The following is an 18,277-nucleotide window of genomic DNA, read 5'->3' as shown; positions in this document are numbered from 1 at the left end:
GACAGACTAAGAATTGAATTAAACTATTCACTTGATACAAGGGTAACTGTTTAATTCTTTAATATTTAGGTGCAAGTATCAGTTGGGTTTGATTTTGTTTTTGCAACATGCAAGATGAGTTTTGCGTCTACAGACACTGACATTAGTGCCTCCTAGTGGTAGTATTAGAAAAACAAGGGTTGAAAGTAATGCACATTACAGTATGAAAAAGTATGGAATATGATTGTAGTCATTTCCAGGTTTGGGTAAGTATGGAAGAAAGAAAAGAGATGTCCCTGTTCTGCTTACTGAAATATAAAATTCTGACTTTTTAAAATTCAATTGATCATACGAGCCGAGTGTTTTTCATGGTTTGGAGCAAAATATTTACCTCTCTGTGAGAGAGTGCGGGCTGGAGCATGTTTGATGTCATTGAAACCATGCCCAAAAGTATGTTGTGGGACTAAGTGCACACTTTTATGCAGAGCTGCCTCTATGGCTGCACATCACAGCATCTAAAAAAGCTCTGCGCCTTAAGTGCCTTATACCAAATCCCAACATCCACAACCAAATTATTTTAAAAGGAAATGCAGTAATATCTTTGATTTGCATATAGCATCACAAATAGCCAAATATGAAGCTTTTCTGAATATTTATGAGTTATGCAGTGGTGTATTTATCAGAAAAGTAAATGGAGTATCTTTTCTTTGTAAGGAAATCAGACTTTTGTGGCTGTGTTGATGTGTCACGTCCATGGATGCAGTAAATAGATATGGCTGATATGGCGAGTATAGGTAGCACTGGTCAGTTACCCTCCTCTTTGGATGGAGGTAATCTTGTCTGGGGTTGGTTTTAATTGATTTGTATGAGCTACAGTGCCTAGCTACAGTCTTCTGCAATGTAATAGCATACATGGTCAGAATGTAACCATGTTAACAGATGGCTTTTGATGTTGTCTGTTTACATAATAAACACCTAACTGTTTGTAATCAGATGTCAAATATGGTCTGGAGTCTGGAAAATAATCAAATTTTTAAATGGAAAATTGTAGCAATCATGACATTAAGATTAATGCACAGCACCTAGGTAGAAATTGATGTCCATACATCAAAAGGAATAAGCAGCATTGAACCTATTAAAAAAAGTGTTGTTGTTTTTCCTCCTAAGGGATCTGTGTTGTTGTTATGACTGTAGTTTTTAATTAATTTGGGTTAGCAACGTTGAATGAAAATGCAGGATTTAAAGGTTAAAAGCAATTTTATCTGTTATTACATGTAATTTTGTAGTTCACATTGACACTCAGTTTTGTCAGTGTGTTTATTTTTACCTTTGTATTCACCCAGTAGTTTTAATTTGTAACTGATAATTATCCTGTTCAACGCTCCATTATGCTTATAGCCCCGGAGAGAGCCATTTGCTTCTGTTGGTACAACATGACTAAAATGGCATGAAGCGTGACTCACCACTCGTTTCATCCATATGCTCAGGGTCCCAAAGGAGAGAACGTTGGCTCCATCACGCAGCCTCTACCCAGCAACTACCTGATCTTCAGAGCAGCATCTGAGTCTGACGGTGAGGCTTGTGTGTGGTTGCTTTAGTCGGAGGTGCACGTTCTAGGGTTTTTAATGAGTTATTTTTATGAGCAGAATATACTGAAGATGCTCCTTCCCATCTCTCTGCCATCTCTCCAGGGCGATGCTGGATGGATGCCTTGGAGCTGGCTCTCAGCTGCTCCAGTCTGTACAAGCTGACAGCCAAAGGCGGGAAGGAAGGAGATATCAGCACGTCTTCAGAGTCCTCCCATATACTCCACCTGCTGCAGTCAACTGCACTCACTGATGCAGAGCTGCTACAGTAAGTGCCACACAAAAACTGCAGCATACACTGAAAGCATCTCAGATATCATCAATCTCCTTCTTACATTTATTAGTTTGTGTTTTCTGTAATGACACTTTAGTTGCTGGCGCTTGCCAGTTCACGCACAAGACTGTTGGCATTTCTACCAAACACATTTCTGCTGTCTTATTTATGCGGTCAGAAACTCCCAGATGGTAGATTTAAAATATAGTCTCTGTGTTTTCTGGTCATCAACTCACAATAACAGCGGATTGAAAATGGACTGCCAGAAATATTCTTTGTTAAATAAAAAACCACAGATGAGGTTAGCTGTGATATTGATGTAGGGTGCACCATCCTAGCAAAATTTAGATTACTTTGTTAAACCATCATGCACAAGTGTGATTTGAGGTTATGCAGTGCTCGAAATGTAGCTTGTGTGCGTACAGAAGGGAGCAAATCATTCATTCATCTTTATTTCAGTGTTGTGCCTTTGACCCATCTCACCAGTGGCATGAGGAAGTTACGATGGACCCCAGTGCACACTATTGAGCATGTATTGCCTTGACACAAATAGAGACTTGATATTGGACAACATCAACATACATATTGCCCAGTAATCATCACTGCATATCTGACAAAAATATCAAAGAAAGTCAGAAATTATTAATCTAATTGAATAGTTTTTATAGTATATGTATAGATGTTATATCTTATATAGAAGAAGCATATAATTTTGTTATAGATAGCCACTGACGCTTTAAAAAAATATAAAGAAAAAAGGAGATGGGTTTGCCTTTTTGAGGACATAGATGGCAAATGGCACCGTTTTTAATTAATAATATTTTAATAATAATTTATCTTTGTACACAGGTATATTTCTAAGGTAGCAATCTCAGTCACTTGCTCTCTCTAGTGGTCCCTTCACCCCCAGGGCCCCAGTGCAATCGCACTGCCTGCCCTGTCTATATTTACGCACCTGCATCCTGCGTGGGATTATAAAACACTTTTTTTTTTCTTTCTTTTTTTTTTATGATCATCCTGTGGTCAGTGCATATACAAAACATGAAAAAGGAAAAGAGAAGAAACAGAAATAAACCAGAAATACAAACAAACACTATTTTAAATAAACTGCTCAAGCAAGGATCCACCAAACATTCATAGATCAACAGATCTTGATCAACACACATATCAAATTTAATGTTGTAAATTGTAGATATAATGCTACCATTTTGACACTGCAACAACTGCATCCTGGGAAAAGCAGAACTCTAAAATCGTGTCCGTGTTAAATCAGATTGTAACCATCAAAAATGTCACATAAATTTCCAAAATAAAGCTTTTATATGAGAAAACAAAGAGTTTCCACACACATTTTTAAACATTTTTACTGCTGGTCTGAATGGGTGATTTGAGTGATTCAGTCAAACTGGTGATTTATCAGGATACTCACTCATACTTGGAATTAATAAGCAAAAGTCTGCTTTTAAAAGGTCAAAACAAACAAAGATATTTGTAAATTATTCTTTTGTCTGGTTTTCCTAAGACAGTAACCTGAAACTATACCAGCTGCTAGTCAGATGCAGGTATACATCATAGAGACAGTCATGTCTATGTGTGGATATGAACAGTAAGAGAGTTCAAAAAGAACTTTATGCCATATTGACATTAACACAACAACATGGGCAGCATGAAGGACAAATAGGTTATTAATTGCATTCATGCCTTGAATATAATCTCACTGTAATGTTTGCTCAGCTGCCAGGGCAACCAGCTTTGGACCATTGTTAACCATTGTTGTGACCATTTACATGTGGTCTCGTGGCCCCTGCTGAAAGCCATCTGATCTTGTAGGAGCAAGGTATTGTTGTTGCTTTTTCTGTTGTAGCTAATTTACCCTAGAATCCATTTCCTTTGCAAATTAAATCTAAATTTAGTACGCCTATGCTAAAATTAGCCTGTCAGTTTTTTTATATTTCTTTTGTGAAGCTGAGCCACACGTGTCATTCATGCCAGGCTACCTGTGTGTATATACTATGTGAGTGCATATGCTTGTGTATTTAATGCAGAGAGAGAGAGAGAGAGCGAGAGCGAGAGAACCTGAAGAGAAATCAGCTTGTTGTGGCACTTTTCTTTGAAGCAGTATGGCATATAATTACATAGGAGCAGTGTGACACTGGAACAGTGTGAGCATAGTGTGACGCTGCCCTAGTTTGTGCTTCTCATGTAATTATCTTCTTTGGAGTCAGTAATCTTATCGTGGTCACCTTTGCTTTTTTGAGTGTATAAAGAAGCACCTGGTTAAAAATCTGCTTTACTGGGCACAGGACAAAATATTGATTATTCTAGCAGGATAGAAGAGTCTTTGAGGAGTGTGGAAAGACTTTCAAACAGCGATTTATGATGTGAAAGAAACTGCTGAGGTCTTTAAAGCCTTATAAAACTTGACCGTTTGATATTGTGCTGACATTTATTTTGTCTATAAAAATATGCAAAATACAGCTTTCTTAGCAGAGTTCTGAAATAGTAGCCTTAATAGTGACAGTGCTGAGGGGAAAAGTGGAAGCAAGTAGAACAAGTAGTTGCTCCTCAGTGTTTAATTTGCCTTAAAGCAAGGCAGCTAATGCCTGTTACATTAGGTGGTTAGCAGTATAAGACTGTGGCTGTGTTGAACTCTGAACCAAATGAATGTTATGAGGAGAATTACAGGCAAAGCCAATAATGAGGATGGTTGTGATTGTGCATGCTTTTCTTTGGCAATCCATTAACTGTTGATAACTGTTGTGTAACAGAGAAGCTATGTAACTATCAGCCACACTAAATCTTTAAATGCAACCTTTGTTACATTATGTGGACATGGTGGTACTCATTTATCATAGTTATTTTCCCACTTCCTCTTGGAAGTGCGTGTTGCTGTTTGTGTGCTGTTTACATTCTACATAAGACATCCCTTTCCTCCCCACCCCCCTTCCCTCCCCTCCTCTGTGGCCGTACCCTCCCTCTGGCCATCCATCCCAGCTCTCCCTCCTCTCCTGCTCTTCTTCCAGCCAATAACAGCAGCCCCCACCATCACATGACTGACAGAGGAGCAGGAAGATGAAATAGAATGAGCACCATACACCGCCCAGAAAGAGACGGCAGCGACACAGGCGTTGCAAGCCAGCACACACATACATATGCATTGGCACACAGACAGAAATATATGCACACACACACATTCAGGAAGCAGGTGTGCCGGAGTCGAGGAAGCAAGACTGCACCTTTTTACTCAGTAGATTGAAAACATTTACGCACCCCAGAGGAGAGGAAAGGAGAGGAGAGGAGATAAGGACAGACTGTGCCTGTGTTTGGTAACATCATCAGTGGTGTTGTGATTCCTGAGGCAGAGTTTGTCTGTATGCTGTGTGTCTTTGAGGTAAGGAAAGCTGCCTCTGTTTCAGGGCGTGTTTGGGTTAATAAATAACATTACTGGTTGGTTAGTGATTCACAGTGTGCGCAGGAATGTGACTGCTCTCGTCTGTCAAGCCCTCAGGCGTTTTGAAAATTGAACTCCCTTCCATTGTTGTTTGGGCAAATAAGCTGTTTCCTTGTTTTCTGTGAGCACAGTCCCACCACTGAATGTGGTTTGGAAAGCTCATGACACACTGCATTTATCTTCAACTATCCTAATGTTTGTATTTCTTTAGATCCCAAGTGTGGAGATCTTTGTGAAATGTCTGACTTGTGTCTGTCTGCTTGTGTGTCCCTTTGAATGTGTTATTGGACGTGTGCAGCCACCAGAGTACGCAGACTGTCCACTGTCTGACTTGTAAAATGGCTGTAGGATTGGAGCCACGATGTTCCCTATTAGCTATCGATTTCACCACGCTCCTCCCTCTCCCCCTCTCTCATTCTCGCTTCTCTTTTCTTTGGCTATTTAGAAGCTGATACGTGACTTTCTTCTTTGTTTCCCTTGTTTCCCTTCTTCTTCTTTTTTTTTCTTTCAACTTTGCTCTGGTTGTTAGAGTGCTGACTGGTCTGAGGTCTGGATTTGATGTGTCCAACACTGGAAAATTCCACATAATGAATCAGCATAAGATCAAGGTTGAAGTGGTTATCTCTTAACTTAGTGAGTTTGTGCACATGCTAACATATGAATGAAAGCATGCAGCACGAGTTCCCGCAGATCCTTAAAAAGGCTTAAAAAGCAAAGAATTTATTTATCTAAATACAAGGATTTATTGACATTAACACAGGGTTTCCCACACATTTATTTATTTGTGGTGGTCTGCCACAATTAAAACGTCTGCCTCCACAAATATATTTTCTATTTTTGGAGCTGGACCTTCATTCGGAGTGCTATTGGAATGTATATATACGTTAGGTAATTTATCCGACCAAACTGTCAGAGCGTAGAGCGCACTCGGGGTAGAGACGAAGCAGCAGGACATCTGGCTCATTGAAAGTTTGCATTCACTTGCAGCAGCTGCTCCTCTCTGATCTGCTCAGCTCTGAACGGCTCGACAGATCAATTATCCACCCCGCCAGTCACAAACTGAGGGGAAAAAATCTCATGGAGAGCTCCGCCTGTGCTGCCTTTACAGACCTACAAAAACCTTTGGATTTAGAGAGGGGACACAGAATGATACATAGGGAAACACAGGTGTTAAAGACAAAAACGGAAAAATTCGCTATTTAACTATGATTTTGTTACATCGCTAAAACTGGTACTAGGCAATGTGTACGAGCCTAAGTGTATTTTATACAAAGAGTTTTTTGAAAACACCCCCATTTTCACAGGTAACTTGGCCTGTCCCCATGCCGCAGGAAAAAATGGTTTACTGGAAAGCTGTTGATGTAGCACTTTTCTCCTTATGAAAGTAACACGGCGATTATTTGACCAATGAGAATTTGGTCGGACGAGAGCATAGCGACCAAATAATCGACTAGTTGACCAGGAGACTACAGCCCTAGAAAAGTCATAGCAACTGTCATAAAAGTCATAATAACTGTCAATTATTTTGTTGTCCCTCTCTTTATGTAAAATTGGTCTTAAATTTCATTCCAAATGGCCTCGAGCTTTAAAAAAAACTTGTACATGTACAGTTTGTGAAGTACATGCATGTGCATACATCAGCCTGTTTGTGTTGTACCCTCATTTTTAGCCAGTTGCATTCAGACCAGGTGAATAGGAATCAGATAAGGATGAGGTGATGTTGTTGTCCTAGCAACAAGACAGGTCAGATTTCCTAAATACAACCAGGCCCTCCAGGTCAGCCAGGCTTTTACAGTGGATATTCTCTAACACGGTAGGCTTGCTCATCATAGCCATGAAGATGAAGATATTCAATCACTGATTCAATTTAGATTTAAGGAGCATTCAGAGCCTTAAAGGTTCATGGTGGGTACTATCTGTTTTTCTCAGCAGTCTGCGCCATGTTTGAGCTGTTTATAGATTACCTTAGTGGTGAGGCAGTCATCAAAGCTCTGGCAGCACTGAAGTAGAATCAAGTAAGATGCTTGTTATGTCATGTGACATTACTCAGCTTTAATGTCTAATCATGGTCATTTAAGCTTCCTCAAGCTTCCATGCTCAATTGATTCTTCCCTGGTAATGACTTGCTGACATTATGAGAGCTACTTATGATACCAATTCAAATCGGCTGAAAGACAACCTGTCGATGATGAGCACACAGATGTTTTACAGGGGAACTACCTCATTAAATCCTCTGATTATTCTTCAAGTATAATATATTACCTCATTCCCAGAAGAGGTTTGTGAAACTGAACATGATGTAGCAATAAAACGGTTGAATATCAGCGTTGCTTAAAATAGTTCTAACCTTGGTGTTCACTTCTCCTTTGTTCCTATTAGGTTAAATGACACTGTGCTGCTGGGCAATCACCACATGGAGCATGACGGCTTTTCAGACAAATCGGAGCGCGAGGCTCACGATGACTGGTACACTACGGCCAATGAGAACGGTGGAAGGCTGACAGAGGAGAGTGACATGGACCAATCAGACGAGCTGTCCCCGGGGCCACAGGCCACAGCCTATGTAGAGCAGAGCACAGAGGAGATGGCTGAGGTGAGTTCGCAGTTGCAGTAGGGAGCCGTGCCTTGTTTTTACCTTTTTCATGTTCAAAGAGGCAGCAGGTTCGAAGGTACCCTCACTCATGTGCACTCATGTCTGTGTGCGTGACTTCAGGCTGGGGAGGCATCTCAGGTGGAGACTGTATCGGAGGAGAACAAGGGTCTGATCTGGAGCCTGCTGAAGCAGCTGCGGCCGGGCATGGACCTGTCCAAGGTGGTGCTGCCCACCTTCATCCTGGAGCCACGTTCTTTCCTGGACAAGCTGTCTGACTATTACTACCACGCTGATCTGCTCTCACAGTCAGTAACTTAAAGTCACTATACTGTGTTTCAAAGTCAGATGAAGACTAGAGTTATCGTCCGTCTGCTTTCTTGTCATAATTGTGTCTCTCTCCATCACCATCTTTCCTGCCTCAGAGCTGTACTGGAGGAGAGTGCATATGGTCGGATCAAGCAGGTGTTGAGATGGTACTTGTCTGGCTTCTACAAGAAGCCCAAGGTAAGACGTGTTCACTGATGTACCAGATGGCTCGTTGTTATCGTAGTGGCCCAAAAATAAAACAACCCTGAACATAAGATGCAACACCTGTTTTGGATGAAGTCTTTTTAAAAATGATTGGTAGGCAGGAGGGATACACAGATTTCACCATGTTGACTGCCATCATCCTGTCAGCAAATAAAATGACATTCACCAATAGCAGTGGTCGATGCTTTCTGTTGTGTCACATCAGTTTTGAGGAGGCTAAAAAGCAAGCCTCAAAACATATGACATCTCGTCATTCCAGGGACGATAGAAAAAGTGTTTGTGACGAATTTAGATCTTACCCAGGAAGCCTTCAGGACGAAAGGACGTAGTACTTTCTTTATTGACACATCAGGGGACGCAGCCTATTGTTTCCCTGATAACACCACATTGTGAACAACTAATTCGTGTTGAAGGACATTAGCTATTAGCAGCCAGTGGCTAACAACTCACGGAGGTTGCATTGAGTTACATTATGATGCGTTCAAGCTGTTTTAAGTTAAAATAACTATGGGGCGAAGGTAAATTCTAACATTATCATGGTATATTGAAATGTAATTCTTTTTAAATGTAGTTTTTGGGTAGAAACTTGAATGAGTACAGTTGTTTAAAGGAGAAATTTGTTGATATTTTCACAGCAATATCAATATTAGAGTGGGCAATATGATATACTGGGGGGTAATGTGACATTTAACCAACTTCATGGGACAGCCAAAACAAAAATTAACCATACTCTGTCCTGACTTTGTTTATTGATTTTGATTTTCAATAGTAAAACTTCATAAACATGAGGATGACAATATACTTAATGAATACAATAAAAACACAGGCCCAGACTTTCACAATCAGTGCATCCCTAGCAGCCAGCTGTAGCATATTTACCAGTCTTCAAAGTATTGTTACATGTCACAGATAAATACAGCCTATCAGTCCCATACTCACTCTCTCCTGTCAGACTCCTGGAAGCTGTCAATTTGAGAGCACTGAGAGATTTTCTCTGTGTTAGTATTTTTCAGTCTGCCCATCAACCATCTTCTAACATGACATTCTGTGACACTGTATTTCTTGTCCGCTCAACATAATGACTCTGTCCTGGGTCTATTTTCTGCAATAAAAACGTCAGCCAACACTTCCCACTTGTTTCCACTCGTTAGGAATTTATTTCCTCAGTTGCAGCAGCAGAACACCCAACGTGAGCCAGCAGCTGACGCCTGTAGATTAAACTGGGCTTGCTCAACACTTTTTGGGCTGCCTACCTCTGTGAGGCTCACTGGAGATGGATTGTAGAGACATGATAACCTATTATTATTAGATCATCTACAGGGCTTCCTCCCTGCAGTGCTGTGAATTATTTTCTGCTGAATTACGGAGTCCAGGCAAGTGGTAATGTGTTGTGTGGTGATGTTTATTACCTGTGACTTTACTTTATAAATCACATTGGTGAGACCAGTTTGATGCAGTGATCATCTGCTCTGTAATCTGTCCTAACCATTGGGTACTGGTTAAGGGTCCTTGTGTCAGCAGTTGCTGGCAGTGATACTGATACTGAGTGATATGTGTATGTGTGTGTTTGCAGGGTCTGAAGAAGCCTTACAACCCAATCCTGGGGGAAACATTTCGCTGCTGCTGGCTTCATCCTCAAACCGACAGCTGCACTTTCTACATAGCTGAACAGGTGAAGGCAGACTCACAGCGAGAACGTTTAAATGCACAGGACACAAGTCTTCCCATGTGTGAAATATTTTGCACAATTCAGCAAACTCACAGCGCACACACCTGTGAGATGCAGCAAGTGTAAAATTAATACATGCCAGAGGGTATCTGACACCTCTTTCTCTCACACTGCTGCTCAAATGTCTCTCTCTCTCCTCCTGCTGCCAGGTGTCCCACCATCCGCCCATCTCTGCCTTTTATGTCTGCAACAGGAAGGATGGTTTTTCTATCAGTGGGAGCATCCTTGCCAAGTCCAAGTTCTATGGTACACAGCACACTATGATATGTTGTCTGATTAACCATTGTGGCCAATACACATACACACATATTGACAGACATCCAGGGACACAGCAGGATTGATCCCTTTGTTTGTGCACCTTGAGATAAATTGCTGTTTCTGCTTCGAAGCATGACCAATAGGTTGTCAGTATAAGCTTTTTAAGCGGGATCTATGGGGAAAATTGATTCTTGTGTTCTTTAATGAAGTGTTTCTCCTGTTGTAGGCAACTCGCTGTCAGCTATTCTGGATGGTAAAGCCAGGCTGCTGTTTCTGGGCAGGGAGGAAGAGTATGTCATCACCATGCCGTACGCTCACTGCAAAGGTAATAGACCTGAAGCAAATGTTGATGAGAATCACCTCTAATTAGTCTGCTCATGTCCTTGGTGTGAAAAAGGGCAGTAAGTTCACAAAATCTGCTTAATACTGTCTTATCATGTTCTAAAAAAATTATTGCCACACATAATTGAGACATTCTGAGGTGGACAAAAGGTCCATTTTTGTGTTTATGTCCGTCTTAATCTTGTTATGTCAATAGCTTTTGTTAATGCAAAACGTAACAGTCACCTTCACTACCCACTTAAACACCATTGGATGCATTTACCAGCTAATTACATGCTTGGAATATAACTGCTGTGCTGTTGATTATTCAGATACAATTGTAAGTAAATTAAGACAAGGACAAACACAGCCACTTTGTCCCAGTCATCCAGTTTCTTGGGGGCTGATAGGATATTAAGAGTGACTGTGATCTATGAGTTGCTTAGCATCCAAACAGACCTCTGGCACAACTCATCAGTTGAAATGAATTCTGTAAAGTTGTTAACAATTAAGGATGTTAAAAGCTCAGTTCAGTTTAATAGGTGGAATTCACAACCAATCAGTCTTTAAGCAGGAAAATGTACTCGGTTTGCAGAGCTCATGGCGTGTTGAATTTAGTTTTGTTTATTTAGGATACCAATTAGTTACAGCTCTGCAGTGGCTATTCTTCCTGGTGTGTATATACAGGAGGTGTTTCAACCATGTTTTTTTCAGTTATCTGTCTTACATGTGTCTTGACAGTCCTTCTGTCTACACAGGCCAGGCGACAGCTCTTGTTTTACTTGTGCTTAACGTTACCTGATGAGTACTTCTGCACTTAAAGTCTATTTTCTTCCATTTTACGAGCCAAACTACTCCGTTGATAGTGTGTTGGGCTCTGAGCGCTGCAATAATGCAGATGACCTACGCTCAGTACTTTGCCTGAACGCATCCTGCGTGTCTGCTGGTGTTGTCACGATACTGGATTTTCTAACTTTGATACGCTACCTTGAAAAATATTGATTTACAATACCATGGGGAAAATTTACATTGAGAGCATAAAATAGAAAAGTTTTATCAAAAGACAAATATATCAAGGCTATACCATGATGGCAACTTTTCTTTTCTTGTGTGGTAGCAGAGAACAGCAGAGTGACTGCAGTTAATATTAGCAAAAAGAGAGAGCAAGAAAGTGCAGCTCCTGCTGGTGTATCAATACTACGAAAAATGAGTATTGAAACTGCTTCAAATATTCATAATTAATATGAATTGATAAGTCGATATTTTTAACAGAGACACAGATGGAGTACTGAACCTTGTGCTGCTCTGCCAGCGTGCTGCTTACGCTGTGTAGATAGGGTGTTACAACAAGTAGATGTTTTGGCCTCCTGACTTTCTTCCTGGATGATTTTTACGTCGTAGCTCCTGCCTCACCTCACTGACCTTGGCTGTTTGTTGCTAAGCTCCTCGTTGTCACACTTAAATTATGAAACACAGCTACGGTACAGAAGGCTTACACACAAACTCCTCCTCCATGGATACGATGAAAAACGAGATGTGTGGGCTGAAACTTTTGCAGCCATCTGTCGTAGCCAATGTGTCTGAGCTATTGGAAATCAAATTGCGCCCAGCTCTGCTCTGAACATGAACCCCTCTCGTGGCAGACGACCAAAATTAGAGACGGATGATGGGTGGTATCTATGTTGGGTCAGGTTTCTGTTTTTTCTCTGAGTGTACACGGGTATGTTGTAAATTACTGTCGTTATCTTGTGTCCTCCTGGTCAAGGAGTGCACTCACTGTGAGTGCTTAACTCATAAATTATATTCCTAACTCTGCAGACTTCTTCCTCATCTGTATTCTGTACATTGATGTGCTGTGATTCTGTGTCTGTGCGTCCTGTAGGTATCCTGTACGGCACCATGACACTAGAACTAGGAGGGAAGGTCACCATTGAGTGTGAGAAAACAAAGTGTTTCACAGAGCTGGAGTTCAAGCTTAAGGTATATATATATTTCTTATTTCAAGATAACATCAGTATTATTTGTAAAGGTTACATTCTGAGATAACGGCTAACTTTACCTCTGCAGCCTTTCCTTGGAGGCTCCTGCTCTGTGAATCAGATCAGTGGGAAGATCTATGCGGGAGAGGAGCTACTGGCCACCGTTGACGGGCACTGGGTAAGAGCTTTTATCCAGTTGTTATCCCTCTTTCCCTGCCTGCCATCTCAATCTCCCTCTTAGGTTCATCTTTCCGCATCCTTCTCTGCCACTCACTCGCTGCCGCTCAGTATTCAGCGATTCTCTGCAGTAATTAGAGGCAGAATTGGTAATTAAAGGATTTAGGAGCAACAGAAAGTGAGAGGAGCCTGTTTAGAGCGCTCTCACAGTGGGCTGAAGGATCGGAAAAAGTAGTAAAGTATTGAATGTTTAGGAAATAAACTTGATCATTTGACGTTCTGGAAATTGTCAACAAAAACTGTAAATATTTACCGCTGGGGATGGAATGGGACCGAACATTTTGTCGGCTTTGCTGTATTCAGGACAGCGAGGTGTTCATTCACGAGAAGCGCTCGGGCCAATCGGAGACGCTGTGGAACCCGACCTCAGACATCCGCAGCAGTCGCCTCAAGAGACAAGTGGTCCAAATAGACCAGCAGGGAGTGTTTGAGTCTGAAAGGTAAAACACACATGCTTATTTCTCAAGGTCATTAATGGGAGGAAACAAACATGGAAACAGGGTAATAGAATCCTATCTTATTTTTACAGAAGCAGATCCTAAACTCATGGCTGTGTCCTATCCCATCACACACCTCCTTTCTTATCTTAACTTAAAGAATCCTAATTATAACTGTAAATCTGAGTCTTCAATCTTGTCCTGTCATGCCTGTATCTATTTTTAGAGCATACACAGACTGCCTGTATCTGTAGTTAGAATGTACCACTAGGCTACTCCAGACAGAAAATCCATAATATCAATGACACTCTTGTTACTGGCTAGCTTGTTCACCATCATGGACAAAAAAGACATTCACTAGAAGGAACTGATCATGTCGATGGAAGAGGAAAAGAGGATTGAAATTTAAAGCGTCAGCATACAGTTTAAGAAGCCTTTTGGCCCTTACACATTGGTGTTCATGTTGTTGCCCATCTTCACTGCAGTACAGACCTAACAACAGTGCTACTGCCATTCTTAGCAGCTATTTTGAATTTAGGACGGGGTCTGTGCCATCCTAACTTCTTGCAGTCAGGAAACATGTTTCTGTAATACCAAAAATCCTGAGATAAGATAGCATTTCAGGCCTAGGAGCTTTCTGTAACGAGGCCTCAGTGCTCTGGAGCTGACACACCAAAATGAAATGCAGCCATTAGTGATATTATTAGCCACATCTGTGCCTCTGCTGTGAGAAAGATCTGTTACCACATCACAAGCAAACAATCAGAAAACTACTGCTGACTTTAATTACACTCACATGCACAATATGCACGCCTCATGTTTATATTTTAATATGCTCTTGACAGACTGTGGCAGCATGTGACCAGAGCTATTATGGATCGGGACCAGGTGCGGGCCACCCAGGAGAAGTTTGTGCTGGAGGAAGCTCAGCGGGCAGAGGCCAGGGAGAGAGGAGACAAACCCTGGGTCTCAAGACTTTTCCATCAGGACCCAGTCACCTCGGAGTGGACCTATAGGCACATGGAGTATGAACACACTCCCACTATACCAATAAAACACAGGATATGGCACACACTGTTGACTTTTTAGTTTGGATTTAAGATTTAAATCACACAGCTTATTATGTTGTCGTGTTTGGCAGTGCGCGCCCGTGGGACCCTGAACGCTGTCTGGTTCAGTTTGAGAAGGACGGAGTGGTTCAGACGCACGAGAAAAACCAGAGGCAACACAACGGACTCTCCTACAGCCACAGCTGGGCCAGCCAACAGAAGGTTAGCCAGACCAATCACGCACCTCCAAACTAGAGCTACGCTGATCTATTATTGATAACTGTGTCATTGACATTTCATCAAAAGGAAAGCTGGTCTGCTTCCTATCAGGCCAGACTGCACCTGATATTTAGGTGCTCCGTTATAACTAACAAACATCCTCAGCCCCTTTCTTTCCTCACTAGTTATTCACTGATGCCCAGACAGCTAAACCCCAACTTTGTTGCAGGCAGCCAGCAGTTCGCTGTCAGTTAGTGTGCAGTGAAGTTTGAATAACTTAGACTTAAAATTCTTCTGCCTCCTCCCAGGCTGAGGTGAATGGGAAACGAAGGAAGGCCAGCAGTCAGCCGTCCAGCTGCAGCCAGAACACTGAGAGCAGCAGCACAACACCAGAACCCACCCATGAGTCTTCAGACAATGAAGGTGAGGGTAACACACACACATACACACACACACACACACTAACAACTAACCAACAAAATCTTGCTCTACAGCAGTCTTATGTTATTACCCATCATGTGTGCAGGATTTTCAAACCAGTGTGCACGGTGCAATAAAGAGGTGAAGGACATCGCCCTCATAGAGGCCTCCATTACATCCATACAGAAGACACAGCAGGACATCCAGAGGTGAAAATAACACACATTTACATGCACATACACAATTGTGGAGGGAATTGGGGTAGCATAATGTCTTAAGAGGTCAGATCTTGAATATGATGTTTGTTCTATGTGAAAAGAAAGCAGTTTCACTCATGTTATGGTGAGAGAGCAGAATTAGGCCACATCCACAATAACACGTTTTCATTTTAAAACAGTGTTTTAGAACAAAAATTATCTCTGTACACACAAGTGTTTCAGCACTTTTTCAGAATTAGTCTCTGTCAATAGTGACATGCCTGAACGTAAACAGAAAGCAGCTTGTCTACTCTGGGGTTGTAAGACCCAGTCGGGAAGGGAAGGTGGGTGTCTTGTCGTTGTTTTCAAAAGTCTAAGTTTCCACCCGTTCAGACTAAAATGCAGCCCTACAGCTGTCAAGCTAATACAGGGTCTGCAGTGTTTTCAAATGTCTCCGTTTTAGGTTCTCCACAATGCTTGAGCAGTGTGTACGCTAGGCATAATGCAGCTATAGTAATGTGTTTTAAAATGTATTGGTGTGGATGTAGCCTCAGAAACTCACACATAAATATCCACCATTAGATAAATACAAAATGGTGACAGTGCATCTTAAATAAAAAAATATCCCTAATTATATAATTCAGTAAATAATCTCCAACTTTAAACAGTCATTTTTTCATTGTAAGAGGGTTCGTGATAGTTTACATTGTTAAGACTTATTTCCTGCCGGGCATCGTTAAGCTCTCGGTCACCCTGACCCTCCTCTCTCCCCACAGGAACCTGGCAGCTCTGAGCCGCCAGCTGACTCGTCAGAGGGCGACAGACGACAGCGTGTCGCTAACGGGCCGTCACTGTCTCATCCTCTGCGTGCTGCTCCTCTCCCAGCTCCTCCTCAACTACGTCTTCACCTGAGCCCACTTCCCAGGGAGGAGTTTCCCTCTTGCACTGATCTGGCATCAGATCCCCCCACAAAGCACAGACTCTAATCAGCAGACGAGGGCAGAGACCTCAGATCAGTGTCAGGAGGGCAACTTTGTCCCCTCTGGTTCCTCTAAGAGGAGGAGGAGCACACGGACATTAAAGCAATAAACACAGCCACAGCCACCGCCTGTCAGTCATCTGCAGAGAGGAACAGCACCCCCTAGTGTAGCCAGACTGAAACAGCACCGGCACCCACGCACTTTGGACAGGAAAGGAGGGATGAGAGACGAACACGGCTAAAAAAAGATTTTGAATAAAAACACGAAATGTACGATAAAGATGAAGAATGATTTTGCTAAAAGAAATGACAGAGAGGATGTTTCACCATTCCTTAGTATCTTTTTATATTGCCCTGCAATACTGTTTATCTGTTAGTGTGCCTGTGTGTGTGTTGTCCGTACCTACACCTACAGTAGGCCCTATGGGCGCAGGCAGATCACCGCTTGGACTCCTCCTACTCCCCTTCCACTCCAGATTTTGGGCCTTAACGCTGAAGCCAAAAAAGAAGAAGAAATATGACAAAAACAAAGAAGGAATATCTTCCAACAGTGCAATTCTGCGTGTTTTGTATCGATGTACGCTCCAATACACTCTGTCTCGTCTTTTAATGATGATGATTTTACCAAAACAGTATTTATAATCCGAGAGGACAAAGAGTACTTGTTTACAGGGAGCACTGTGTGTGTTTGTAGTGACACATAGGAAGGAAGGATAATGAAAATGAGGCAGGGCAGAGAGCCAAACAGAGTGTCTTTGTATTTGTGTGCCTGTAGTGCTGTAACAGAAGGGATAATAGCATAGCACTGCTGTTGGTCTAGACCACGATACTAGTGTGTACAATCAGTTACATAGAGAAGCAGCGTGTGTGGAAGCAGGGACAGAGGGAATGAGTGGAAATACAAGAGATCAATTTGAATACTTCGGCCTAACAGAAGGGGTTTGTGTGTGTGCATTTTAGTCCACACCATGTTCAAGTGACTGTTTTAAGATGTAAACACTTAGTAATGAGTTGTTTTTTTCTTTTAATCAATTTGTATATATTTGTCTGATGGTCTGTTTCAAAAAGAGATTTCAGAATGTATTTATTGGGTGATTAACCTTGACTTTCCTAATCTAATCCAGCTTGGAGGAAGGAGACCAGGGGCGACAATCGCTCTCCCAGGGTTGTGTGGGTTCATCATATTTGTGTATGTACATGTGTGTGTATGATTGTGTGTGTGTGTGTGTGTGTGTGTGTGAGGGAGCACATGTGTGCGAGTAAGCCATTACAGTCGTGCTATACAAAGCCAGATCTGTGATCTTGGCTTTTTACTGGTTTTTAACCCTTGAATTTCAGTCTTAATTGCCAGTACTGATCTATCCATCGGGAGAGAATCGGAGAGCACAAGAAGGACGTCGACTCTTTGAATGCTTTTATTTACTCCTTTTAATTTCTTTTCATTCTTTTCCTGTTTTCTACTCTACTGCCATGTTGTGGGAACTCTACATGCCAGATATTTTTGTCATATGGAACGAAACTACAGAGAACATGATGTTGCCCGATGTTTTCATTCATACCTGTTGCGTACTGTAGCACTACAGTAAAACATTTTAACCCTGTCACTGCCCTCCGTTCTCATTTATATCTTCTGATAGAAAAATGTCTCCTCAGGTGTTTAAAACAACGAGAAATACTTCCCTTTACACAACAGAAGTGTGTAGTCTGTAGACAAGTATTCTCCACTAGAGGGAGATGTTGATTTGGGTAAACTGGGACTGTTGATCAAAGTGTTGGTCACATTAGGAAGTGATTTTTCAAGCTGAGAAGTCCTCCATGTGTTGGGGTACAAACAGTGGTACAAAGTAATTAAGTACATTTACTCAAATGCAGTTCTTAAGTGCAATCTTAAGGTATTTGTACTAAAGTATTTTCATTTTATGCTACTGTCTCACTACATTTTAGAGAGAAATACACTTTTCACTACATTTACATAAGAGTTACTTAAGATCAAGATTTTACATATAAAACATAGGATCAATTTATAAATTATGATTTG

At 41.6% G+C, this 18,277-nt stretch overlaps 1 protein-coding gene across 3 annotated transcripts in view; it reads left to right on the top strand.

The window, feature by feature from the left end:
• osbpl5 (oxysterol binding protein-like 5) overlaps positions 1–17,840 on the top strand; it is a 61,532-nt gene extending 43,692 nt beyond the window's left edge. For all 3 annotated transcript variants that reach the window (XM_033635300.2, XM_033635301.2, XM_033635302.2), the window contains 16 exons: positions 1,467–1,551; positions 1,671–1,833; positions 7,670–7,883; positions 8,004–8,188; positions 8,306–8,387; positions 9,988–10,086; positions 10,293–10,389; positions 10,628–10,726; positions 12,605–12,702; positions 12,790–12,879; positions 13,242–13,378; positions 14,221–14,400; positions 14,517–14,646; positions 14,952–15,066; positions 15,170–15,272; positions 16,037–17,840. In XM_033635300.2, the coding sequence (XP_033491191.1) occupies positions 1,467–1,551; positions 1,671–1,833; positions 7,670–7,883; positions 8,004–8,188; positions 8,306–8,387; positions 9,988–10,086; positions 10,293–10,389; positions 10,628–10,726; positions 12,605–12,702; positions 12,790–12,879; positions 13,242–13,378; positions 14,221–14,400; positions 14,517–14,646; positions 14,952–15,066; positions 15,170–15,272; positions 16,037–16,172 (2,013 nt within the window). In that variant the 3' untranslated portion in view covers positions 16,173–17,840. The remainder of the gene's footprint in view (positions 1–1,466; positions 1,552–1,670; positions 1,834–7,669; positions 7,884–8,003; positions 8,189–8,305; positions 8,388–9,987; positions 10,087–10,292; positions 10,390–10,627; positions 10,727–12,604; positions 12,703–12,789; positions 12,880–13,241; positions 13,379–14,220; positions 14,401–14,516; positions 14,647–14,951; positions 15,067–15,169; positions 15,273–16,036) is intronic.
• Positions 17,841–18,277: the final 437 nt, after the last annotated feature.

Source organism: Epinephelus lanceolatus, chromosome 5 (assembly GCF_041903045.1).
Source record: "Epinephelus lanceolatus isolate andai-2023 chromosome 5, ASM4190304v1, whole genome shotgun sequence".
In the NCBI taxonomy this organism is placed as follows: Eukaryota; Metazoa; Chordata; class Actinopteri; order Perciformes; family Serranidae; genus Epinephelus; species Epinephelus lanceolatus.
The sequence above is the reverse complement of the archived record's forward strand: the minus strand, read 5'-3'. Positions and strand labels throughout refer to the sequence as shown.